The sequence below is a fragment of the Tenrec ecaudatus genome, chromosome 2 (genome assembly GCF_050624435.1).
Source record: "Tenrec ecaudatus isolate mTenEca1 chromosome 2, mTenEca1.hap1, whole genome shotgun sequence".
Lineage (NCBI taxonomy): Eukaryota > Metazoa > Chordata > Mammalia > Afrosoricida > Tenrecidae > Tenrec > Tenrec ecaudatus.
The window spans coordinates 51928576-51955806 of NC_134531.1; the positions used below are offsets into that span (position 1 = coordinate 51928576).

The 27231-nt window shown below is 42.2% G+C and overlaps 1 protein-coding gene across 1 annotated transcript in view; it reads right to left on the reverse strand.

Annotated features, from left to right (window-relative positions):
* The window catches only part of ANKRD55 (ankyrin repeat domain 55), a 140635-nt gene that overhangs the window by 13153 nt on the left and 100251 nt on the right, over window positions 1-27231 (reverse strand). The window contains exons 8-10 of the mRNA XM_075542652.1: window positions 26389-26573; window positions 18635-18802; window positions 11392-12056 (exon numbers count right to left, since the gene is read on the reverse strand). Of these exons, the coding sequence (XP_075398767.1) occupies window positions 11392-12056; window positions 18635-18802; window positions 26389-26573 (1018 nt within the window). The remainder of the gene's footprint in view (window positions 1-11391; window positions 12057-18634; window positions 18803-26388; window positions 26574-27231) is intronic.

Here is a 27231-nt window from a genome sequence, read left to right on the forward strand (position 1 = left end):
CAAGTGAACTGGATTTTATCTTAAGCACAATACAGATTTGAGGAACGAGATACTCCTTTGGACTTAAAGCTGAAGAGCCTTAGTGTGTGAAGAAGCAGAGGACTACCATCCAAAGGAATTTGAAGTCCCTGGATGTTCTTTCCAATACGTTGTTTTGAGGGTGCCCAGTAACTGGCAACTTGAGACTACCGTAGGTTTGCTATTTTCACATTTTCTTTTACTGTGTGACGTGTCTTAGTTCTCCAGAACAAATAGTTTTGCCTTAGAGAATAAGTGTTATTGAAAGTTTTGCCTTGTACCTAAACCGTGTTCTTAAGCAGTGTTCTGTCATTTGGGTTTTTTAATTTGTGTAAGTGAATGTTCCATATATTTTGTCTAAAAAGTTTTCCTATATAAAATCTCTTTCTTTTCTCACTAATATTTCAATCTATATACTATTTTTGATTAATAATATTATTGCTAGAATTACCAAATGTCCATTGGTAAATTCCTATATTATTTCTCAAGGAGATGATAATCGGCTTCTAAAGTGAATCATTTATATATATATACACCTTGCATATATACGAATGGATTTTGAACTCACACTTAATCACAAACTCTTATCTAAGAACAACTAGTCCTTATGATGTGCTCTATACTTGCCTATATGAAGTGATCATTGAAGATATGAGTGCTATAGTAAAGTATGGTGAAGCAATCAGATGCTGTCTGGCTATCAAAATAATAGTGTCTGGGGTCTTAAAGGCTTGTCTTAGAACAAGAAGACATCTAAGTGAAGTGTCACCTAAATGCAAAGAAGAAGCACATGAGCCTGTGTGGTCCAAAGATTGTTCATAATAAAATCCATGATCAGAGGGGGAAATTACTTTAGAACTTAAATTGTGAGCATGCCATTTACAGAAGACTATGAATAACGGTGAAAGCCCCCATCAGTTTACAGAGCCCCATGTGGATTAAGCCAGCCCTGAGTTCCCTTCATTCCCTCTCCAGCCAGGCCAGGGAGGGACAGTGTCCTTTAGACGCTTGCCGGGTGTGTCTTTGATGGCGATCACAGTACTGAGGGTTGCAAAGTCGCGAGTCATGCCCTATCAGCCATACCCTGATTACCTTGTTGGAAGGTCCTGTACCACGCACGTAAGATCTTCTAGCAAAAATGTATGTGTTCCAGGCACGGTCCTGCTCTTGTTTCTCTAGCCCTCTTAAAACTGTGTTGTGCAGATCCATAATCAATGATGATTTTGTGAATGTCCTTTGCCCTTCCATGTCATTTTAAAAGCTTTGTACCTCAGCAAACCCTTGGGCAACATTAAGACCCTCTCCTATTTAAGCCTTAATAAATATTATATTTAAATCATATTTGAAAATTGGGGCCTTTTTTTTTACAAGGTCATCACTTTGAAGCTACCACATGCTCCGAAGGAGAAAGATGGGGCTTTTTATTCCCGTAACAATTTCCTGTCGCAGAAACCCACAGGGCGCAGTTCTACCTGGTCCTATAGGGTAACTGAGTCGGCATTGACTCAGTGGCAGTGTTTGTTGTTGTTTTTTCTTTGGTCTTTGGTTTGTACCCTAAAATACCCTGAAACCCATATTTTCTTAGGAACCAAAGAAATATTATAAGGATGGGAAAAGTGCTCAAGAGAAGGATGGGGCAGTGATTAGGGAGGTGAGCTTATAAAATGATCAAATGCAAATCAATTCCAACTCAAAATGACCCTGTGGGACACAATCAAACTTTTCCTGTGTGTTTCAGAGGCTGTCAATTTGGGTTTTTTAAAAATCATTTTATTGCAGACTCATATAACTCATGACTCATATATACATCAATTGTGTAAAGCACATTTGTACATTCATTGAGGCTGTAAATCTTTATAGAAGCAGAAAGTTTCATATTATTCCTGCAGAGTGTCTGGTAGTTTTGAACCACTGACCTTGTGGTTAGCAGCCCAACTCATAACGCACTGTGCCACCAGGACGAAAACTCTAGCCTGAAATGTGTTTGATTATGGGAGAAAAATAAGGTTGCCTGCTTTCGTAAAGATTCACAATTTTGGAATCCCTGCACAGAGTGCCTAGGAGCTGAATTCAACTTGATGGCTGTGGGTTGGGTTTGGCATTTGGCTAAACATTGACAGACGAGCGGAGAAGTGCACAAGCCAAGCATTGTCATTTGTGTTGCAGGCCCAATGGGGAAGAAGAGAGCAGCCCAGACAAGTCTGGTCTTTGTTGCAGTGGGGTTAAGGTCAAGAACTTATGCTCTAGAATATTAGGACAGGAAACGTCTTTACAGTGAGATAAAGGAGCCGAGGTGATTGAAGATCTAGGTAATAGATTTAGAAATCATCTATTGAACGCCCACGGCTTTCTGGACCCTGGGAATGACAAAAGGAGAAGAAAGTAATTTTTTCAGGAAGGGCTTCCAGTGTCTTGGGATGAGACACAGATAACTATCGTAGCAGTGCGCTGATGAGGGTATTGCAGAGAAAAGAAGGGTCCAGAAAGATCTAAGTGTTCTTGAATCCAACAGTCCTCGAATAAAGGCTTGCTCTGCTCCTGATGCCTTACCGGGCCCTGCCATCCTGCTGGAGCATCATAAACTTCGCCACCCTTTATTTCAACCTTGCCATTCTGTTACTGTTTATGATGAATTTGCTGTTTCCCTATCGATGTTAGAGATCAGCCCATATCCATCTGAAAGACAGAACTCACTCACATCACCTGCAGCTGGAATGAGGACTCGGCCCTTCCAACAAGAGAATGTTCTGAGCACCTGTCTCAAGCAGGGTTGCGCCAAGACAGCGGTTCTCAACCTGTGGGTCGCGACCCCTTTGGGCATCGACCCACCCTTTCACAGGGGTCTCCTGATTCATAAGAGTAGCAAAATTACAGTTATGACGTAGCAATGAAAATAATTTTATAGTGGGGGTCACCACAACATGAGGAACTGTATGAAGGGGTCACGGCATTAGGAAGGTTGAGAACCAGCATTCCAGAAGATCCTCTCCCCTCCAAAGCTTTACTTAAAAAAAACCACCCCTGAACTTGCCGCTCAGGGTGAAAGATTTTGGTGGACAAAGTCCATGTTGTCTTTATTGGGTACTCGTACTCAATAATTAACTCTTGCTCTGCCTTCTGCCCTTGTCTTGTGAATTAGCTTACTGACAGCAGGCTTCCCAAATCAACTATTCGCATGAACACTACTTCCTAGCCAGATCTGTGAATTTGGGTGAGCTAACTTCTCCATCTGTAAAATGGGGGTTAAAAACCACCCCTTCAAGGTTGCTGGCAGTGAGTTTGTAGTGAGTTAGTGGGGTGTTTTGTCCAGAGGAAGTAGCTCCTTAAAGTGGAGCTACTCTTATGATGAATTAACAAGGAAGAACAACATCTCTTAAGGGGTCAGGGTGATCTCTACCAAGAAGGTGAGTTCTGAACTGACTTTAAAAATATTTGTAGGAATAAGAGAGCTCTGGTAGTGTAGGGGGTCATTAAATAGGCTGCTAAACACAAGGTCAGCAGTTCAAATCCACCAGCCACCCCATGGAAGGAAGATGAAGCTCTTTGCTCTCATAAGGATATACAGCCTCTTAAACCCATGGGGACAGTTCTGCTCTGTCATTGACAGAACTGACTCGATGACAGTGACTTTTTGGTTTGGTCAAGTCTCCGAGCAGCGCAGATAGCCAACATGCTCAGGTGCTAATAGCAAGTTTGGAGTGTAGATCCCAGTAATCCTTGGAAGAGAGGGCTGGAGCTGTAAACCCTGAAGCAGTTCTACCCTGACATGTGGGATTAACATGAGCTGGAAGCAACTGAATGCAATGGATGTAACTAGTCAAAGAGAGAGTGGGTGAGAAGGTCTATCCAAGGATAAAGAACACGGCAAAGACTTTTTCAAGTCAAATGATCAAAAGATGGTCAAGGAATTATGAGAAGTTTAAGGAAATGATCAAAAGGTGGGCAAGAAGGATACGGAGACGTGCAAAGGTGAGAACAACAAATGGTACAGACATGCTGGAAAGGCTTTGTGTGCCCAGCTGAGGAACCTGGCCTTTGCCTCCGAAAGATGCAAAGTAAAGAGTTTAAACACAAGAGCCACAGGATCAGTGTCAAGAGGAATGGTTGCTGACAGAGTCTAGAATGTTCTAGAGAAGAAAGTTCCTGAGGGAGATAGGAAGTGAACTTGTAACCAGTTATAACCAGAGAGTTATTGAACCAGTCTAGTGAAAAACAAAAACCAAATCAAATCAAACATTCCACAGACTTCTCTGTTCCACTTTCTATGAAAGCTGCTCCCAATAATGTGATCCACATTCAACTCATTAGTTTAAGTGCTTCATTCCCCATCTCGTCAGCTAACTCCCTGACAGCCCTCCATAAGTGGCGGGCAATACTCATTATAGCTAACTGCTAAAGTTGCTGATGTAAGGACAGCTAGTGACTGCCAGGAATTCAAACAGTAACACAGATAATATTTGCTGACTTTAGGGCAGGAAAGAAATCCAGAGTTAAAAGGACAATCCACGTTCAAAACAATGGTACAGTAGAATCATTTGCAATATTAAATTGCTTTACCACATTAGGCTTTCACACCAAACGCAAAGCGGAGTGTAAAAAGCACTTGGGCTTCAATCAACCTCAGCTGAAACTTAACAACAATTGAGATAACTTTCAGTGTTTTCCTGTTGCTGCCATGGTTCTAAAAGCAATATATTAAATAGGATTAAGTGAGATGCCCACAGAAATACAATTCATAAAGCAAGAAAATAAGAAAATGTTGTTAGGTAATTGGTGAACATACCAACAAGCTGCATTTTCAGATTTAAAAGGAGGATAACATTGCCACGTGGAGAGCCTTTCTTTTTAGGAGATTCAGTTTCTAGTCCTGAATAGTTGTGAGACTCCGAAGGGATCCTTTAACTCCTCTAGACCATGTGACCCACTCATCTATCAGTTCGTTGAACTGTGAGGCTTGTGGGCTGCCATGATGCTGGAAGCTATGTTGTTGGTATTTCAACGTCAGCAGGGTCACCCATGGTGCACTGATTGTAGCAAAGCTTCTAGACTAAGAACAGAGTAGGAAGAAGGAATGGGCAGTCCACTTCTGAGGGATTTGCTACAGAAAACATTCTAAGTAGCAGGGGAACATGGTGTGATGTTCAATGATGTCTGTTCATTGGAAGAAGAACCTCTCAGATTGGAAGGCAGTCAAAATACAACCAGGAAAGAGATGCTACTGTAACGTAGAGTCGACCGTATGACATATAGAAAGCAAAGGTTCTGGGACCTTCATTTCCTGATGATGGACGACTCAAAATAAGAAGGGTTGTACATGCTCATTAAGAATATAGTGTACTAAGTATGAATCTAGAAAAATTGGGAGTCCTCCAAAATGAAGTAGAAACACAAAGATCAAATCTCTGGGCATTCGTGAGATGCAATGGACTGCCATTGGTCATTTTGAATCAGACAGATTGACTCTGCTAGGAATGACAAATTCAAAGGAATGGTGTCACATTCATCATATAAAAAGGAGCATTTCAAGATGTATCTTGAAGTACAGTGCTGTTTGTGATAGGATAATATCTATGTGTCTATAAGGAAGTCTAGTTAATACAACTAATATTCAAACTTATGCACCAGCAATTAAAGCCAGTGATGAAGACATTGAAGCATTCTCATAACTTCTTTGGTCTTAAATTGATCAAACTTGCAATCAAGATGCACTGATAATTATTGGTGAATGGAATGAGAAAATCAAAAGCAAAGAGGAAGGAACTAGAGTTAGAAAATGTAGTTTTGGATTCTGCTTGGTCCTTAACCTCATGAAGCATGGGATATAAAAAGACTATTCCCACCTTGTCTCCCCTGAATATATGTCAGTCCTAGGACACTGCTTGCAACTACTGGTAAATGGTTGTCAAGCTATTCTCCCTGAAAGCATCAGCCACCCAGAGTAGTCAGACTACTGTCTGGTCCACTGTAGGTGGGGCTCACACCCTATTGATAGGATAGTGACTGTTTCCCTGGAGAGCTCAGAACAGGTCAAACCTGCTCAGTGACATCCAAAGTTAGGCTGCCATCCTGAATCTAGTATCCACCCATCTTGTCACATGTGTGTCCTCAATCCCTCCCCTTCCTATTGAGTGTATACCCTTAGATTTCCCCCTCTTATTACTGTATTACCTATAGTACAACCCCTTCCTGTGATGTATGACTTTACCTGTAATCAGGGAGCTTACACACCCCCAAAAGATATATAAGCCTTGGTTAGAAATAAATTGTTCGCTCTCTCTTCCCTGCCATTCCCACCTTCCACATCCCCATGTGGACCACCAAGCAGGCTGAGGTGAGCATGCTACCATGAAATGTGTCTGACTTCTTCATTTTATTTTCTCTTCCATCTCTTTTATTCCCTATGACTTTACTATAATCTTTACATATTATCGTTGTGCAATTATGCCTGCCAGGCCTGTGATGATTTGTTAGGGGCTAGTTACCCTGACAACGAAGTAATTATTGAACATATGGGTGATATAGCAAAGTATGGTGAAGAAGCCAGATGGTGTCAGATTATCAGGAAGATTAGCATCTGCGGTCTTAAGGCTTGTCTTAAAGCAAGCAACCATCTAAGTGATGTATCACCTAAACCCATACAGAATTATACTGGCTTGTGTGATCAAAGGATTGGTAATTATAAAATTCATGATCAGAGGAAGAGATTGTTTAAGAGCATAAATTATGGGCATTGGGTTTTCACAAGGCTATGAATAACAGTAAAAGTCCAAAATCCATTTTGAGAGTCCCCATGTGTATGAAGCCTTCATTGGATTCTTGCTGATCATTAGCCAGGGATGTGAATAGCCTTGTCCTCAGGTAGAATGCTTTGCATCGTGCACTTCCTTCTGGATAGTGCTTAGCCCAGGGAGGAATAGTCTCCAAAGAGACTTGCTTGGGTGTGCCTTCCATGGAAATTGCCATACTACGGTTACAGAGTCACCAGTCATGCCCCGGCTGCCATAGTAGGAAGCTTCTGGACCAATCTTGTAACCTATTCTGTCTAATATATTGTACATTTCTCAGTCATGGTCAATTCCTGTTTGTGTCGTCCTACCTGTAACTGATTTATTAATCTGTGCCAGTCATGGTTTTATGACAATTTTCTTTGCCCTTCTATGCCCTTTTTTAGTCTCTGAATCCAGAAAAATCTTACACACCATTATGACCTTGTGCTAATGGTTTCCCTCACCCAGATAATATGTCTTTATCTTTGTCCTGATTAAAATGTAATAAATGTTTCACTCAAATTAAAAAAAAGAAAAGAAAATATGACCTTGATGATAGAAATGGAGCTTGAGTGCTCATGATAGAATTTTACAACACCAACTACTTCTTTACTTCGAATACCTTTTATTAACAACATAAACAGTGACTGTACACATGACCTCATCAGACAGAAAATACAGGAGTCGAGTCCCACTCCTGTGGGAAGAGATGATGAAGAAGTTCAATATCAGCAGCCAAAACAAGGCCAAGGACTGTGGAGCATATTATCAATTGCTCATATGTAAGTTCAGGTTGAAGTTGAAGAAAATTAAAACAAACACACAACAGGCAAAATATGGCCTTGAGTATCTTCCACTGGATTTTCAAGAATAAACTCGACACATTGAACATCAGTGACCAAAGACGTGTTGAGCTGTAGGATGTCATCAAGAATATCATATGTGATGAAATCAAAAGGCCATTAAGAAGACAAGAAAGACAAAAAAGATGAAAGATAATGTCAATAGAGGCTATGAAATTTGCTCTTGATTGTAGAGTAGCTAGCTGTTTATTCTTAATTAATGTCCACTAGTTTACCTTTATAGTTTATAGTAGCCATTGCGATGGCTATGCAGAACTCATATACAAAATTCACGATTAAAGGATTTATTAATTAAGTCAACAAGTTGTATTGCTAGTGAGAAATGCTCAGGGTTCTTATCAGGATATGTTACAAAGTTCTGTCAAGTCTGCTAATAAATGCCCAAAGAGCATAATGACACTTTGCTCTAAGTCTCAACCTGAAAGCATTCAGCTTAAGCTCCATGGGTCAGCAGATCTAGCTCCCTGAATTACGTGGCCAGAGGCACCCACTCCAGTAAACCTCAGCCACGCTTCGTGGGCCAGCAAATCCAACTTCCCCTAAGTGCCCAGATGCATCCCACTCTACAAGTCAGTATTGTGTACACAAACACTCCGGTGTTTTTGCTATTTGGGTTAGGATGTGCATCACTGTTCCATGTGTTGCCTCCTGGTTCTACTGCTGCTCCTCTGATGGTATAGCTGTCAACTGGATTCAGGAGGTTTACAACATAGGAATATTGGGCCCACTCTTGCCTCTTTCTGGTAATGAGATCCCTCCTCTTGCTTCTCAGAGGGCTCATTTTATACACAGCACGATGATACTCCAGGCAATCGTGTTCAAAATTACTCACAGGTGAATCCTATCAGGATCTTCCCTCAACTTCTTACCAGGCTCATGCAAAGAAAAGTTGTTCGGTGGGACTTATAGATTTTGGCTAGAACAGCCACATTCAATAATTCACTGCCCTGCAGGAGCTAAAGCAAACCTTCAATATGCAGTTGATGGCACACATCTTATCTGAGGTGTGCAGTACATACACTACACATCCTAATGCGAGGAGCCTGGGTCTCTGATGCTCATGGAACCAAGTATCTCAGACTGAGAAAGAAAATGAGCATAAGAAAGTTTTATATGGTTGAACTCACTGCTGCTTGGGCTGTCACATCGCAGAGAGTTGAACCCCATCATCGCTGACAGAGACGAGGTCGCAGGAGGATGATTTTTGAAGCAGAGCAATAACAAGATTTCACTTTTGAAAGAAGGTGTTATGCTGGTCAGAATAGGACTAGCTCCACAAAGTAGGCTGGGCTTTGGCCTGGAGGCCATTAGCGTACATAGAGGTACAGGCCAATCTCTCTCCTTCTTCATTGTTCCTCAGAAAAAAGGAACCACACCACCCATGTCTTCAGCCAAATGCTTCAGTGATGTCTGGAGGAAGTGAAGTCTTGAGTCTCTTTTTTCCCCTTCCTTTCTAGACACCAGGAAATAGCCTGGAGGTGTTTATCCATATTTCTTGTTCCATACTGAAATCAGCAACAACCCAAACTCTTTGCCTTAAAGTCAGTCCTGACTTACAGAGATCCTCGGTGTTACAGACACAGAGTGTGCTCTGTTGTGTTTTCTTGGCTGTAACTTTTACAGTTTTTACAAGCAGGTAGTTAGGCCTTTCTTTAGTGGTGCCCTAGTTGGATTTATACCTTGAACCTTGAGGTTAATAGATAAGTGCCAATCATTCATATGACCCAAGAACAATTGAGGAGCCCTGGTTGTGTAGCGGTTACGAGTTGGGCTGCGATCCGCACAGTCAGCAGTTTGAAACCACCAGCAGCTCCATGGGAGAAAGACTGGGCTTTCTACTTCCAGAAACAGTTCTGGTTTTGGAAATCCACAGGGGGCTGCTATGAGTCAGCATGGACTCGTCAGTGAGAAGAACGGTTAAGGATGTGATGTCCATATATGTGCAAGTACGCACGAGGGAGCCAGGTCCTGCCTCCTCAGTTTCTGAGTACCAAGTAAGTGAGCGAAGAGGACCAGTCTCGAGCTGCGTATTCAATGAGACAGAACATTCCTAACTTATAAAAGAAATCAGCCTGCCCCCACTTTTCTTACAACACATAATCCCCTTGGTCTTTCTTCCATTTTCCACTTTTGGAAGAGATAAGGATTCCACAAGCATAGCGTTTTCTTCTTCACTATACTATGAGAAGAACAACAGAAAACCTTGATAAGTAACCATGGATACGCCATGGAGAGATACTAGAGAGTGGTCTGGTTCTCGTTAGGTGTCCTCAAGCGAGTTCCTATTCATAGTGACCCTATAGGACAGAGTAAAGTTGTCCCATACAGGCTATAAGCATTAGGGAAGCAGACCGTCCGGTCTTTTCCCCAGCGGAGTGGCTAGTGGGTTCAAACCACTGATCTTTTGGCTTGAAGCAGAGTGCTTATTTATCCACGGTTCCGACAGGACTCCTTGAGTGGTGCAGAGTAGCTTGGATGGGGAGTCCTGCCGTGCTGTCTGAAGGGACAGTGGTTACTTAGATCTAACCGAGTATTTCCCCATAAGACTTTGGGTTCAGTATCACCAAGTTTTCAAGGAAAGCCCCAAATTTTATGTAAAACATTTTGGTTTTAAAATATGGCAATCAATTTAATTAAAAGCAAATCAAGATAAACCAACGTGTTACAGTACTGAACAAATTCTGGAAGCTGGCTTGCAACCTGGCAGCAAGAGTTCTGAGCCTCTCGGGTGTAGTAGGTCCTGTGAATGTCAAAAACAATAAATGAGACTCACTGAGTGCCATCGAGTCAACTCTGAATCACAGCAGCCCCACAGGCCAGAGGAGAACTGCTTAGGGTTTAGAATACTATACATCTTTACTGGATCAGACAATCTCATCTGTCTTCTGAGGAGCAGTTGGTAGGATCAAACTGCCGACTCTGTCGTTAGCAGCCTAACATGTCAGCAGCCCCTGGGCTCCTATTAAACATGATATTTTAAAAGATGATTGCAATATGTATTCATATATTGTTCACATGCTTGTACAACATCTCTAGAAGGACAAATAAGAAACTAAGAACATTGGTAGCTTTTGTGAGGGGCTGGAGGAAGAGGCAGGAGAGAGAACAGTCATGTAACTCTGGTTTATATTGAGACTTAAACCATGAATGTGTAAATGTGTCAACTCTTAGCTAAAAGGCACAGCCATTTTAGCTCCTCTCTCACTAAGATTTTAAGTTAATAAGTCTGGGGTTGGGTTTTAAAAACATATTATCAGGAAAGAAGAAAATGTTCTAAAATTGATTGTGGCGATGATTGTATAACTCTTAATATAATCGAATGATTGTATTGTATGATATGTGAATTATCTGCCAATTAAACTGTTATAAGAGAAACAAAAACATCATGAAGCAAATGGGGCAATCCCTACTTGTGGGTCTCCCATGACGTCTTGGCTAAGAATTCCTGCTGGTGGAAACAGTAGGGCTCATGCGCAATTCTGCCAGACCCCATACATATTTGCTGAGAGATGAGGAGGCACACACTTTTCTTCGATGATTGCTCTCAGCATAGAAAACCACACCAAGTCTGGACACCTGAATCCTGGGGGGGTGGGGGGGGGAGATGGTCCTTCTCATTTTACTCTGGCCCTTCCCACAGGGGTGATATGGTTGTTGTCACTTCAGGTCCTAACTCAGAACTCTATACAATGGTTCTTGTATAGATTTGATCAGGAAGAAGAAAATAGAAGTAAGGGTATTACCTGAGGAAGGATTGTATAGCTGAGGGAGATGTAGTGACCCCGAGATTTCTTGGTAACCAGATCTGTCAGTGAGCAGTCTGTCTTGTAACTTATCAGAGGAAGACACAGTCCAAGCTTTATAGGAGAACACTTGATTTGACTCACCCCTCCAGGGGTACTCCAGCAATGCCTGGCAGCCAGTTCTGTTATTTAATAAATCCTGTTCGCTTCTACTTTTCTGAGACCTCTGGGCCATATGATGAGGTCCAGAGCTCAATCCAGCATGGGACATAGTCCCATGGGAAGCTGTCAGGAAGTTATTGCCCAGGGTGATGGGTGGGAGACTCTGTGTTCTGATTGGTGGAAGTCCCTTCTGGGCCAGAGGTTTCTTTTCTGGTAAGAGATACTTTGAATGCTCTGCAGTCCGCTTCTTAAGCTCAACCATAGCCACCTGGTCACCAGGCTGGTCTTGACAGTTGGTGTCCACGATGCTGTCAAAGGCGGTGATGATGTCATCAACTTCCGAGGTGTCTGGCCCCCGGTGCCGGTCCCTGTTGGGATCCTTCTCAGAGGATCTCTGCTGTTCTTTCTTATTTTTGCAGAAGATTTGGTTGAGCATGCTGAACCGTCCCTCCTTCTTATGGGCTCTACTGTTCTTGGAAGGAAAGGATCGAGTGGGCTCTGCTCTACAGAAAGAAAAAATAACAATAAAGGTGTTAACGTGAGGCTAAAAAGTGGAGACGTCATCATTAACCAATGTACAACCCCTTTTTCCATCTGCTTGAGCCATTGTCTGAAATAATTCCACGTTACCTCCCAGCACCTCTCAAGTCAAAGCTGATGTGCAGTACGCACAGCCCCCTTGGAAACTCCCTCCTAGAGGTCTGTTCCTTACCCGGCACGTGAAGTAGTTCCTAGATTCCTCTGACTACTTCAGACGTCATCCTTTCAAAACTTACCCCTATATGATCGGTATTCAGCAAAGGATAAACTAAGCTAAAAGTAGATTACAGTACTATCGATCTCATTTATTCCAGAGCAAGTCCATCAGTTCGTAAGTTTTAAGGTAAATATGTGAGCCGAGATCTAGCTTCCTGTCCACCAAGAAGGCGCTGGCGGTTGCAAAGGTGGGGAGCGTGTGGTTTTAGGTCTTCACCGAGAGGGCTCTGAAGAGTCCTGGGCAGGGCAGGGACGTTATCTAGCTTAGAATGGTGCCCATTGTATACTGTTTGTGTGTTGTTTACCTTAGGTTTTACTAAATTTCCTATTGAAACATATTTTTTTAAATGTATCTTAAAAGGAACAAAAACAAAGCAGTTTTATTCAGAGCCCCAGCTGGAGGGAAAGAGGAAATGAACATAGCAGAGGTTAGGTGTGGCTGCAGAAGAAAAGCGAGTATTGCCCAACGCGGAGGCAAACTCAACAGGAGAAAGCCCTGCAGTGCCTCACTGGTTTTTCTCGCGTGAGGAGTTTCCCTGAGGAGCCGTTGTATTTTTGTTCCTTGGAACATTGACATTTGATGCCACCATGGATTTCATGTTTCCTGAAGCATGAAATCTGACTCTGATCCCTACCCCTAAGACTCCGATGCCAATGTGACTCTTTGGAGTGAGATAGTGTAATCTGTTGTTTGAAAACCATCATCACAAGTGGCGATCCTGCGAGGGTGGGGTGAGGGTGGGCGGAAAGGGGGAACTGATTATAAGGATCTACATGTGACCTCCTCCCTGGGGGCGGATACCAGAAAAGTGGGTGAAGGGAGACGTCGGACAGTGTAAGATATGACAAAATAATAATTTATAAATTATCAAGGGCTCATGAGGGAGGGGGAAATGGGAAGGGAGGGGGGAAATGAGGAGCTGATACCAGGGGTTTATGTGGAGAGCAAATGTTTTGAGAATGATGAGGGCAATGAGTGTACAAATGTGCTTGACACAATTGATGTATGTGTGGATTGTGATAAGAGTTGTATCAGCCCCTAATAAAATGATTAAAAAAAATAAAACATCACCACTTATTTAGGCTGTGTATAATGCTTTTTCTTTGTTCCCTTTTAGGTCACACAGTGCATACATAATTAAATTTTATTCCTGTGACATAATTTTATCTTTCTTCATTTTTTTATCTACCAATAGACTTTTAAAAAGATACACAATTTTCCTCTAGTTCTTTGGTGCTTCCTTTCCCCCCACTATCATGACCTCAATTCAACCTTACAAATCTGATTAGACCAGAGCATGCACACTGCTACAGATGAGAGCCCGCAACACAGGGAATCCAGGAGAGATAATCCCTTCAGGGCCAACAAGGAGAGTAGAGATACCAGGAGGATTAGGTGAGGATGGGGGGAGAAAGGGGAATCAATCACAGGGATCAATCTATAACCCCCTCCCAGGGGGGCGAATAATTGAAAAGTGGGTGAGGGTGACAGAGGATGATTAAGATATGGAAATAATAATCTATAACTTATCAAGGGTTTGTGAGGGTGGGTGAGTGGGGGAGATGGGGAAGAAATGGGGAGCTGATATCAGGGGCTCAAGTGGGAAGAGAATGCTTTGAAAATGATGATGGTGGCATGTGTGCAAATGTGCTTGACACACTGGATGAATGTATGGATTATGATAAGAGATGTAAGAGTCCCCAAAAAAGTAAATGAAAAAAACATTTTTTAACACTACTTCTGGACTCGTAATACTGCCTTTGCAGGAACCTGAGAAGACCTCTCATGTGCTTTCGAGTTTCTGAGCAACAGAATATATCTGTGTGATAATTGACGCTACTTCCACAACTTCTACAACCGATTTCCTTTCGCGAACGCACACTGCATATGATTTAGGTCTACTCAATACTGGAGAACCTTCAAGATTCTTTCTCACAGTCCATGAAGCTGAAATCGTTTCTATATTAGCACCAAAACCTAAATGTAAAACACAAAACTATAAAGATCATTGGAGTAAAAATAGGGACCAATATCCTTGGTGAAGCAATAAGAGTTATTAATTTTTAAATATATTTTCCTCCTGTGCGAAATTTTAAAAAGAATCCCTGGTGGCACAATGGGTTAAGCATTGAGCTGGTAACCCCCCCCCCCAGCTGCTCTACAAGAGAAAGAAGCAGTTGTTTGCTACGGTCAAGATTTCCATCCTAGGACCAGGACAGAGGACCCCTCAGGACCAGTGCTGAGAGTGGCGACACCGGGAGGGTGGAGGGAAGGTGGGGTAGAAAGGGGGAACCCATTACAAGGAGCTATATACAACCTCCTCCCTGAGGGATGGACAACAGAAAAGTGGGGGAAGGGAGATGTCGGACAATGTAAGATATGACAAAATAATAATAATTTATAAATTATCAAGGACTCACGAGGGAGAAGGAGCGGGGAGGGAAGGGGGAAATGAGGAGCTGATATTAAGGGCTCAAGTGGAAAGCAACTGTTTTAAGAATGATGATGACAACAAATATACAGATGTGCTTGACACAATGGATGCATGTATGGATTGTGATAAGAGTTGTATGAGCCCCCAATAAAATGATTTAAAAAAAAGATTTGCATCCTAGGAAACCTTAAGAACTAGTTCTCCTTGGGTGACTGTACATGAAGAGGGCCAGTGAAAAAGAGAAAGGCCCCAACAAGATGGACGGCACGGTGGCTATGGGCTCACAATGGACCCAAAGGAATAGTTGTGAGAATGGTGTGGGGCCGGACAGTGTTTCCTTATATTGTGTACAGGGTCTTCATGGGTTGGAACGGACTTGATGGCACCTAACAACAACAACAACAACACTACATGTAGACCTTGCCAAATGGAGTCCACAAGAATCACATAGAGTGTATCTGTGGGCAAGAAGATGGAGAAGCTCAAATATTATCAGCGAAACCATGGAACCAGACCATCTGCTGCTCAAAGCAAAATTCAAGTTGAAGAAAACTGGAAGTATCAACCCGAGTACATCCTGCTTGAATTTGGAGATTATCTCAATAATATACTTGATGTATTGAACACTAGTGACCAAAGACCAGACAAGTTGGAATGACATAAAAATATCTTACATAAAGAACACAAAAAGGGCATTAAAAAGATAGGAAATTGAGAAAAGAGTAGATGGATATCAGAGCGACTGAAACATAGAGTGGCTAGAGCCAATGGTAGAAATGATAAAGTGAAAGAGCTGAAGGGAACAAGCCAGAAAAGACAAAGTAAAGTATTATAATGAAATGTGAAAATATGTCAAGTTAGAAAACTAAAAGGGACGTATATACTCAGTATTTCTCAAATAGAAAGAACTGAAGATTAAAAAGCATGATGATCATGAAAAAAAGAATATGTGTATGTATATATATATGTGTGTGTGTGTGTGTGTGTATATATATACATACCATAGTGAATGAAGGGGGAAGTGCAGAGTGGAGACCCGAGGCCCAAGTGTCGACCACTGGAGATCCCCTCATAGAGGGGTTTAGGAGAGGAGATGGGTCAGTCAGGGTGCGATGTAGTACCGATGAAGAACACAGCCTTCCCCCAGATCCTGGATGCTTCCTCCCCCCAACTACCATCATCCGAATTCTACCTTGCAGGACTGGATAGGGCAGAGGTTGTACACTGGTGCATATGGGAGCTGGAGGCACAGGGAATCCAGGGTGGATGATACCTTCAGGACCAGGGGTGTAAGGGGCGATGCTGGGAGAGTGGAGGGTGAGTGGGTTGGAAAGGGGGAACTGATTACAAGGATCTACATGTGACCTCCTCCCTGGGAGATGGACAGCCGAGAAGTGGGCGGGGGGGGGGGGGAGGGAGACTCTGGATAGGGCAAGATATGACAAAATAACAATCTGTGGATTATCAAGGGCTCATGAGGGAGGGGGGAGCGGGGAGGGAGGGGAAAAAAAAGAGGACCTGATGCAGAAGGCTTAAGTTGAGAGCAAATGCTTTGAGAGTGATTAGGGCAAAGAATGTACAATGTGCTTTATACAATTGATGTATGTATATGTGTGGATTGTGATAAGAGTTGTATGAGCCCCTAATAAAATGTTAAAAAAGAAAAGAAAAGAAAGAAAATGATTAGGGCAAAGACTGTACAGATGTGCTTTATACAATTGATGTATGTATATGCATGGATTGTGATAAGAGTTGTATGAGCCCCTAATAAAATGTTTTAAAAAAAAAGCATGATGATGGCAATTTAAGTGTGAATGTGCTGTACACAAATGATTGTAAAAAGAATTGTATGAGCCCCTAATAAAATGATTAAAAATAAGTAAAGTATTGAAAAACAAAAAATTCAAACCTCAATTTGAAACATTAAAGGATTCTATGGGCAAAATGCTGAATGACGCAGGAAACATCAAAGGAAGATGGAAGGAATACACAGAGTCACAGTACCAGGAAGAACTGCTTGATGCTCCACCACTTCAGGATGTAGTATATGGTCAGAATCAATGAAGACGTTTAAAGTGCACAGAAGGGATCGGTGAAAAACAGGGCCCCAGGGATTGGTGGAATAGCTGATGAGATGTTTCAAGACCTGGATGCAATGCTGTGAGTACTCATTTGTCAATGCCAAGAAATTTGGAAGGCAATTAGCTGGCCAACCAACCAGAAGAGATCTATATTTGTGCCTTTCCAACATACTGTGGAAATAATGGGACAACATACAAAAACTGCTAGAGCAGTATCTTGATGGAGAACTACCCAAAATGTCAGTTGTATGCTGAGAAGGACATGGGATGAGGGATATCATCGCTGATGCCAAATGTATCTAGGTTTAGGGCAGAGAATATCATAAAGACAGTTTTCTGTCATCAGGGTAGACAGGGTAGGACCGCCCCTTTGGGTTTCTGAGACTGGAACTCTTTATGGGAGCAGAAAGCCTCATCTTTCTCCTGAGGGGCAGCTGGTGGTTTTGAACTGCGGACCTTGGGTTTAACAGCCCAACCAATAACCACTACAACTACCGCAGTGGTGAGCAAGTAATGACGATGCAAAGGCATTTAACTATGTGAGGAATATCAAATTAAAGATTCCGTTGGGAAGACTGGGAATTCCCACATAGATATTATGCAGGGGTGGAGCTTGTTCATAGGCCAAGAGGAAGTACAAGGGGATATAAAATCATGGTATAAAATCAGGCTAAGTGTGCATCAGGTTACACTCTTTCACAATCAATCTGTATGGTGATCAGGTAATCTGAAAAGATGGACTATACAAAATTGAGCTTATTGCTTCAAGGAAAACAACTGGCAATACTTGCTGTCAATTATGAAACTCTAGAATTCAGACAGAGTTTAGAATTTTTGATTGCTTGTATTCACTTAGTATGACGATGTTTCGGCACATGAAGGCCTTTCTGATAAGACTGCTGGTGCTATTAGCAAACGCATCCATTGGCACCGTACAATGGACCGTGCCATTTGGAAATCCGCACAGTTATTTTGAACCTGTATTTCACAAAGGATCAATGCAATATGCTATCAAATGCAAAGATGTAAGACAAAGTGCAAGACGGAATTTCTGGGTGGCACGAACAATTAGGCACCCAGCTACTAGCTGAAAGGTTGTTGTTTTCAACCCATCAAAGGTCCCTCTGAGGGTAGGCCTGCCTATCTGCTTCTGAAAGGCCAGGCCTTCGATTCTGTATACAGCAGTTCTACTTTGTAAACATACAGTTTCCATGAGTCTGAATCAACTCGACAGCAAGGAAGAACAGCAAATTGCAAGGTAGGTATATCAACTGTAATGTAAAAGAGTACAGAAACTTATTGACATGTGGTCACTTTATATTAAAACTGTATTATTTATGTTGAAGTGTAACTGTAATGGGTACATTATGATCTCAAATGAATAGCTGAATAAATATTTAGAAAGTTTCTCCATTTTAATTGTTTTAATATTGATAAGTATATTGTATATAAATAAGAACTCTGGGTTTCTCAATAATTTTTGAGAATATAAAAGGGTCCTGAGACCAAAATATTTGGGAGCTGCTGATTTCAGTAAAGGGAGGCATAAGAAGACCTGGCAAAAAAGGAAGAAGCAAATGGAAAGGAGGGGATTCAAGCTTAGCGACTGACAGAATCAGCTTAGTACCATCATATCGCACCATGGTCAAGAATATTTCCATCTATGCTTCGTAATGGCAATCCCACATTTAAGTTCTTGTTGGCTTTGCCCATCAGCAGGGGAGGAGCCTACCTTCGGAGGGCTGCTTTCCTTCAAGTTCGTACATCCTTGGAAGGAAGGAAAAAGTGAGTGGCTGCCGGCTTACTCACCTGCTCTCCTGGGAGAGGAGTTTGACGCAGGCAGTGTGGCCACAGTAGAGGGCGTAGGCCAGTGGTGTGCTCTCATTGATGTCTCGCAGGTTGCTATCCATGCCCAATTCTAGTAGTGACTGGACACAATCTGCCTTCCCTGCAGCTGCAGCCCAGTGCAGGGGCGTCCTGGGGGAACCACAAGGGAGAAACACAAGTGTCCAAGCATGTGAATAGTATAGGTTGCTTAGCTGGCAGCAGTTTATGCCAAAAATTTGGTTGTGGCAGGAAAAACCTTGGTATGGTGACCCAACAAGTTAAGCCCTTGGCTATTGAATGAAAGATTGGTGGTTCAAATCCATTAACAGTCGGTGATCTGCTTCTAAAAGGTCTAGCCTTGAAAACCTTACTAAAACCAAAACCAAAGCAAACCATTGCTTCCCAGTTCATCGTGACTCAGAGAGACCCAGAGTAGAAGTGCTCAGAGTGATTCTAAGGCCTCAACTTTACTGAAGCAGACGACCACACCTTCCTTTCTCCTATAGAGTAGCTGGCAGGTTTGACCTGCTTGCCTTTTGGTTAGCAGCCTACCACTTTAGCCAGTGTGCCATCCAGGGTCCTGAAACCCCTGTGGAGCACGTCTCATCTGAACACATGGGGCTGCCATCAGCCTGATGGCAACTAACAACCAACACATGTACTCCATGAGAACAATCCGTTGCAATTGAGTCAATCTGACTCATGGCAACCCCATATGTACCAGAGTAGAATGGGCTCTATGGGGTGTTCTTTGGAAATACCAGGCCTGGCTTTCAAGGAACTTCTTGGTGGACTGAGACCACCAACTGTTTGGTGAGCGATGGAGCCTGTTAACCGTTTATATGCATTCAGTTTAGGAATTCTAACCCAGGATTTCCTATATGGAAATAGTATGTTTTAATGAAGCTTAAGAATGATGGTGGGTACGTGTCAGAGCTCATTCTAGTGTTAATTATCCACTTGTCTCTAATTTTCTCTGTCATTTCAGAGAATTTTCTAGAAGAGAGAGTCTTGAACCAAAGGTCTGGCAGTTTTAGCACTCTACGCAGTGCCAGTGAGAAAATAATCAGAGAAGCTGGATTCCACAAAGAAGAATGTTGTATCAGGACGGGAGGAAGGCTTATTAACAACCTGCTACATGCAGATGACACAACCTTGCCTCCTGAAAGTGAGGAGGACTTGAAGCCCTTGCTGGTGCAGATCAAGGAATGCAACCTTCAGTGTGGATTATAATTCAATGTAAATAAAACCAAAATCCTCATAAATGGACTAGTAGGCAACATAATGACAAATGGAGAAAGTATTGAAGTTGTCATTGATTTCATCTTGGTTGAATCCACAACCAGTGCTCATGGAAACAACAGTCAAGAGATCAAATGATGCACTGCACTAGGTAAATCTGATGCACAAGTCAAGGATGTTACTTTGAGGACTAAGGTGTGTCTTTGCAAGCCGTAAGATTTTTCAAACGCCTCATAAACATATGAACGTTGGACATCGAATAAGGAAGACTGAAGAAAAACAGATGCACTTGAACTATAGTATTGAAAAGAATATTAAAAGTGCCATGGACTGCCAAAAGAGCAAGCAGAGCTGTCTTGGAAGAATTGCAACCAGGATGCTCCTTAGAGGCAAAGACAATGCCGTAACTTCAACTTCATCTCACACACTTGGGAAGTGATCCGGGAGACACCATTCTCTGGAAAAGGGCAGATGCTCGGTAAGGTGGAGAGACCATATAACAGAAGGAGGCCTTCAACAAGATGGACTGACATAGGGCTTGAAAAAAGTTGGTTCTAATATAACAACAATTGTGAGGATGGTTCAGGAAACGGTGGTGTTTTCTGCTGCACCTGGGTTGCGATACGTCGGAAACGACTTGAGGGACTTCACAATAACCACCGAGTGCCAAATTGTCTTCCAAAAAGAGTCTCTCAGTTGGTCCTTCTGCCTTCCTTAATGTTGAGTTCAGTCACCAGCTTTGAAAAATGTTGTCAATTTGGTAGGCAAATGATTTTTTGTTGTCTTTTCCATGTATTTAATAAAAAGTAAAGTATAACTGAAGGATATGTACAAGGGGCCTTCAAAAAGTTCCTGGGAGAATTCCATTATCTTTTCACTTAACTTTTCCATGAACTCGTTGAAGCTCCCTTGTACATTTATTTGCCATTTGAGTATCTGCATTGAAATGTTCTTTTCCCATTTCTTTATTAGAAACATGTGTGTCCATATGTGTATGCTGTCAGTTATGGTGACACAAGGAACCAATTTGCTTTTCGAAGTATAGAACCAATTTTTCTCAATGTAATTTATTAATGCTCTGCATCATATTCTGAGATCCTTACCTATGGACACGTTTTATACTCATCCTCTCCCCCCATTCAGGGATCTGGTTGACTTTGAGCTCAAACAGGGCAGGGATGTAGCAGGGGAAAGGAGAGTCTCAGTGTCTTCATGTTTCCAAAAACTGAGCCCCAGACTGAGAGGAGATTTTTAAAGATTAAAGGCCCAATGAATATATAAATTGAGGAGAACTTCCCCAAGACAAGAATGAGAGTTCTTTCTCAAGACAGATGTGACATAGAAGCATAAAATACCACCGAACTTAGGAACAGAAGGTGCCAGAATTTTACTTCCTTGAAAGAGCTGCTGGAAAGTAGGGGGCAGGAAATTCTAAGTAGTGTGTCCAGGCAGTAAGGGTTATAGGCAGTCCCCCAAACATAGCATGGAAGCAGTTAACACCACCAGAGGGTGAGAATAAAAGATAAGACAGTCACAGCCCCCAGCTCTTTCCTAGACACCTTGTCATTGGATAAGCCTCCAAATGGGTTGAAGTACATTGTTGGTTGAACTATCAGTCGCTAAGGAATGACCTGAGAGCATGTAGGTTTTCTCCAGAGAACTTCCAGAAATATGTAGGGAGGAGAACTTGAGAAAAGACTGTCCTTCCCTAGCTTGCTGCCCCAAATAAAACTACTGTCTTTCAAGAAGACATGCATGGTGGTAGCTCAGATGGTTGAGTTGGGTATTAAAGGAAAGTCTGACTTCAGAGAGGAATGAAGTTGGAAACATTTAAACTACAAAGCTATTTCTGGGCTTTATGTTCCATGCCAGTAATCTCAGGATAGTGCTCCTACATTTTCAATATTATAGATCTATGATGCATTTTTCTACCCGGGAGGGCTAGTTGCTATTTCCCCTCTACCTCTTTTCTGTCACTGTTGTTGTCATTACCTGCGGTTGAGTCGCTTCTGACTCATGTTGTTGTTGTTAGGTGTCTTCTAGTCGTTTGCGATCTACAGAGACCCTATCTATGCACAACACAATGAAACACTGTTGGGTCCTGAGCCAGGAGAGAGTAGTCTCTGGAGAAGGACATTGTGCTCGGTAAAGCAGAGGGGTTGTACAAAAGAGGAAGGCCGTCAGGGAAATGGATTGACACAGTGGCTGCAACAATAGACTCACGCAGAGGAGCACTTCTGACTCATAGCAACCTTATTTATAATGGAACCAAACAGTGCCTGGTCCTGTGCCTTACTCACAGGCATTCCTCTGCAACAGCCTGTTCTTGCAGCCACCAGGTCAGTCCATCTCATTGAGCATCTTCTTCTTTTCCATTAGTCCTCGGTTGACCAAGTCTGATGTCTTTCTCTAGGGACCGGCCCTACTTAATAACATCCAAAGTACATGAGATGAAGCCTCTACATCTTTGTTTTTAAGGAGCATAAAGATCCTTCTTCCAAGTCAGAGTTGTTCATTCTGGCAGTTCATGGTACACTCCAATTTCTTTTCCAACCCTCTGCTTCAAATGCATATGTTCTTCAATCATCCTCACTCAGTGTCTGGTTTGTGCATGCTTGTGAAGGGACTAAAAACACCATGACTTGGTTCAGGTACAGCGTTGTCCTCAGAATGACATAGTTGCTGGTTTACAGTGTAACAAGATTTCTAGCAGGGAATTTTAAATCAAACTTGCATTTGATTTCTGGATTGTTGCTACCCTTGATGTTGATTGTGCATCCAAGTACAACGAAATCCTGAACAACTTTATTCATTCCTCTGTTAATTGTGATGTTGCTTATTAGCTTAGTTGTGAGGACTTTGTTTTCTTTCTGCAGAGGTGTTATCGATATCGAAAGACAGTGAGTTTTGATCTTCTTAGTGAATGCTTCAAATCCTCTTTATTTTCAGCAAATTGGTAGTGTCATTTGCGTATCTCAGATTGTTAATGTCGTCTAATCATGATGCGGTTCTTCCTCATATAGGCCAGCCTCTCCGATTAGTTGTTCAGTAGCCACATTGAATAAGTATGGTGGAAAGGTACAACACCGACAAACCCTTTTTAAACTTTAAATCAAGCAGTGTCCCTGCGTCCTGGACAAACATCAGCCTCTTGATCTGTGTCCAAGTTCCACACGAGCACTTTATATATATTCCGGAATTCTCATTCTCCACAAACTTTTCCCCACTTTGCTATGATCCAGCCAGGCCAGTGCCTTTACATAGCCAATGAAACAGACAGATGTATTTCTGGAGTCCCCTGCTTGAAGCTGAGATGAAGCTGAGATTCAGCAATGAGGCCCTTCATTCCATGTCCTCTCCAGAATCTTGCTTGCTTTTCTGGTAATCCCCTCTCAATGTACTGCTGCAGTCTGCTCTGAAGAATCTTCAGCAACATTTTTCATGTGCACGATATAGTTTGATATTTTCCACATTATATTGCCTTACCTTTATGGGAACGTACACTAATATGGATCTCTTCCAATTGGTTGTTAAGCTGGTGGACTTTCAAATTTCTTGACATAGATAAATGATCACCCCCATTGCTATATTGGCTTGTTGAAAATTTTCAACTTGTATTTCAGCACTTTCTGGTGCCTTGTTTTTTTACTAATCTTTCAGGAAGTTTAGGTTTCTTTCTTTAATACTATTTGCTCTTGATCAGATGCTGTCTCCCAAAATGACTGAAAAGCATCTGATTCTTTTTCATACAGTGACTCCGTATTCCTTCCATCTTCTTTTGATGCTTTCAGTGCCATTCAATGTTTTGCTCGTGGAATCCTTCAATATTAGAGCATGGAGCTTGAATTTTTTTCTTCAGATCTTTGCTATTGAGAAATGCCTCATGTATTGGCGTCTTCTTTCTAACTCCAGGTCTTTCTGCATCTCACTACTTTGTCTCTTGGGCCACCCTTTGACATCTTCTTCAGAGCTCTTTCATGTCATCGTTTTGCCCTCTCACTTGGGCAAGTTTCAGCATCTCTTCTGACACCCATTTTGGCCCATCCTCTTTATTTCTTGTCATTTTAATGACCTTTGGTTTCTTCATGTATGATGTTCTTTTTAAAAAAATAATAAATCATTTTACTGGGGGCTCTTTTAACAATCCATATATTAATTGTATCAAGCACATTTGTACATATGTTGCCATCATTATTTCCAAAACATTTTCTTTTTACTTGAACCCTTGGTATTAGCTCCTCTTTTTGTCCCTCCCCTCCCTCCCTCACTGTGAACCCTTGATAATTTATAAATTATTTTATTTTCATATTTTACACCATTCATCTCCCTTCACCTGAGTTTCTATTGTTTGTTGTCCACCCCCCTGGGGGGTGTTGTACATTGATCATTGTGATTGGTTCCCCCTTTATCCCCCTTCTCCCTCTCTTACCTTCCCCCTACCCTCATAGTAATCTTTGATGTTCTTGATGTCACTCTACAAATCACATTTCCAGTTATCAGTGTCCAATGAATTGTATCTATTCTTGAGATGGACTTTAAGTTCAGCTGGGATAGATGCAAGTTTGTTTTTGGTGCTCATGGATTTGTTTTAATTTTCTTCAACTTGAACTTGCATAGGACCAGATATGCCTATAGGCCAACATGAGCAGCTTCTTCGGGAAAGGGGGATAAGAGGATGCCAGTGACCCTAGGTGCTGAGATGAAACCCATCAGCACAGAGCCACAGCTTCCAGTCACATGGCATGGAAGCGACTGGAGCCAGCGGATCTTGTTCACTGCTTGTATGGAGACAAGGAACAGTTTGGCCAAGATGATGGTCCTGAGTGAGGATGGCAGTGGCTGCCTCCCTGGAGTGCTTGGTACCCAGGCAGAAGTGGTCTTAATAAACCCTGATGGCAACAAAGGCCTTGAACTTGGTCCCCTAGCCAGCGTGCATCTGTTTTTGCACAAAGCCCTTGACATTGAGCGACATCCAGAGGAAGTTGTCACTAATCTCAGAATTCTTGATGGGAAAGGAGCACAGATAGTTTTCCTTTAAGGACTTTACCTTTATTTCTTTGATCAGACGACCCAGCTTGGTGACAGGGAGCCACCCTTTTCCAGTCCTTGGCTCTGGCTCATCCACAACCCTGAGCCAGGCCCAGATCCTGGTACCCCAAGCTGATGCCCAAGCCTCAGCAGAAGCAGGCATGGGCTCAGGATCTTGAGTCTCGGGCCCCTTGGCCGCACTAATGTCATCTGAGCCATTTAGTGTTTTCTCAGAGAAGAACTAGGAAGAGGTCAACTTTGAATGCTGTTTACTTAAATGTCAATTTAAATAACTGTGCTAGCCATCTCCCACTTTTGAGAATGACATAAAAGTGTCATGTTAAATAACCAAACAACACCCAGTCTTCATGAAGTAGGAGATATTTTCTTGGGGCCTCTGAAATCATGATTAAAAACCAATTGCTGTCAAGTTGACGAACTCACGGTGACCGAATGTGTGTCAAAACCTTACTCTGTAAGGTTTCTCCTCCTTTTTCTCCAAATGGTTTCAAATGACTTATTTTTACAGAAGGAGATTGCCAGCCTTTTCTTCGGAGGTGTCTGGAGGAGTACTCCCAGCATAATTTTTTTTCTTCCTTGGATGAACATCCCAGCATAGTAACAGTTTGTACTGCCCACTAAAACAAGCAAACAAACAAACAAACAAACAAACCCCTTAATCCTCACAGATGGGTTGATTTCGACTCATGGCAGTCCTGGAAACTCCAAAATTATGATAAGCAGGTAGTGGATTTTGAACTTAGGGTACAGAGTGTGAGTAAGCCTCATACCTATCTTCAATAGCCCTATTTGCTGTTATCTTTGTTTGTTTGTTTGCTCTTATCTTACCACGGAATCAATGCTTCACCAAAGTACAGTCGAGATGAGCAGGATATTGCAGGTGACAGCTCTGCGTGGGGAAGCAAGGACACGGGTCATCTGCGAGTTACTCACTAACCAACTCGGTGGAAGCTCTTTCACCCTTTCAGCCCCAACTCCCTTTCTGTGTCAATGAATTTAAATGATTGAGGAATGAAACGTCACCCAGGCCCTTCTGGTTCTACAAGCCCCATAGTTCCGAATAGAAAAGCCTTCCTTCGGAACAAGAAGGACTTGTTGACAGGGATGATGCAGTAAGCAGCACCTACTGTGAAGAACAAATGTTTGTATCACAGGAATCTGTTCTACAGAAACCTCTGAGAACATTCACGATGCTTAGCAAAAAAATAAAGAAAGAAAGAAGCCACAAATCTGACAGTTCCTGTAGCGTCAAAGCTTGTCTCCCCTTGCCCATCATTTTATCCCTGCCCCAATAAAACCAAAGCCGTTTTTGTTGTCATATACACGTCTATAAGTATTACTGGCACTGAAGCTATGGCTCTTGGGGATCACTCCCTAAACATCTTTAAGATTAACATTCGGAAGTGGCTGGGAGTGTCCATCAGTTTCTCAGCTGTCTTGGGTACCTGTCGTCCACATCCAGGGCCTGTAGGTTACACTCAGGGACTCTCGCCAGGTCGTGAATGATGTCGACAAAGCCTGCGGCTGCAGCGATGTGTACACACGTCTTCCCGCTCTCATCATCACAGTTGATAATGGAAGGGCCTTGGTGCTGGCTCAGGATGATGGAACACAGGATTCTATTTCCGCTCTGGAAAATAAGCAAAGAGAGCCTATTATGTACCACCCAGTGCTCTTCTCTGCCTGTGTGTGGAAAGCAAAGAAACATAGAAAGGAAAGGAAAAGAAAAATCCATACTATTTACACCATCAACCAATTTCCAATTTCTGAAGTGACTGTTGAAATTTTCCTTTCCCAGAAGAACAAAATTAGCTTCCATAATTAACCATTCAGGATCAACTGAGTCCAGGTATAATTGACTAACACAGGGTTAGTATTATCATAAGGCCCACCAAGGTAATTACTTGCTTACTGGGTCTACAGGTAACCTTAATGTTAATGAAGTGATATATGCTAAAAGCTCACTGGCTTTGTGATGATGAGAAGGAAATGAAAAAAATTGCCTAATTGCTGCAAAGTCAGGAACTGCCAAAAGTTTTTCAGGAAAGGAAGTGAATAATACATTTTTATTTTATGGTTATATGCCGTCAAGTTGACTGTGACTCACTGTGAGTCTGACTCTAAAACCCTCCTCAAACTCACTGCCAATGCGTTGCTGCTGACTCGGAAAGTCAGGGTCGAACGGCCATGGTGAGTTTCTGAGAATGGAACTCTTTATGGGTCTAGAAATCCGGTGACTTTTTGAGAATGGAACTCTTTATGGGTCTAGAAATCCTCAGGCTTCTCCC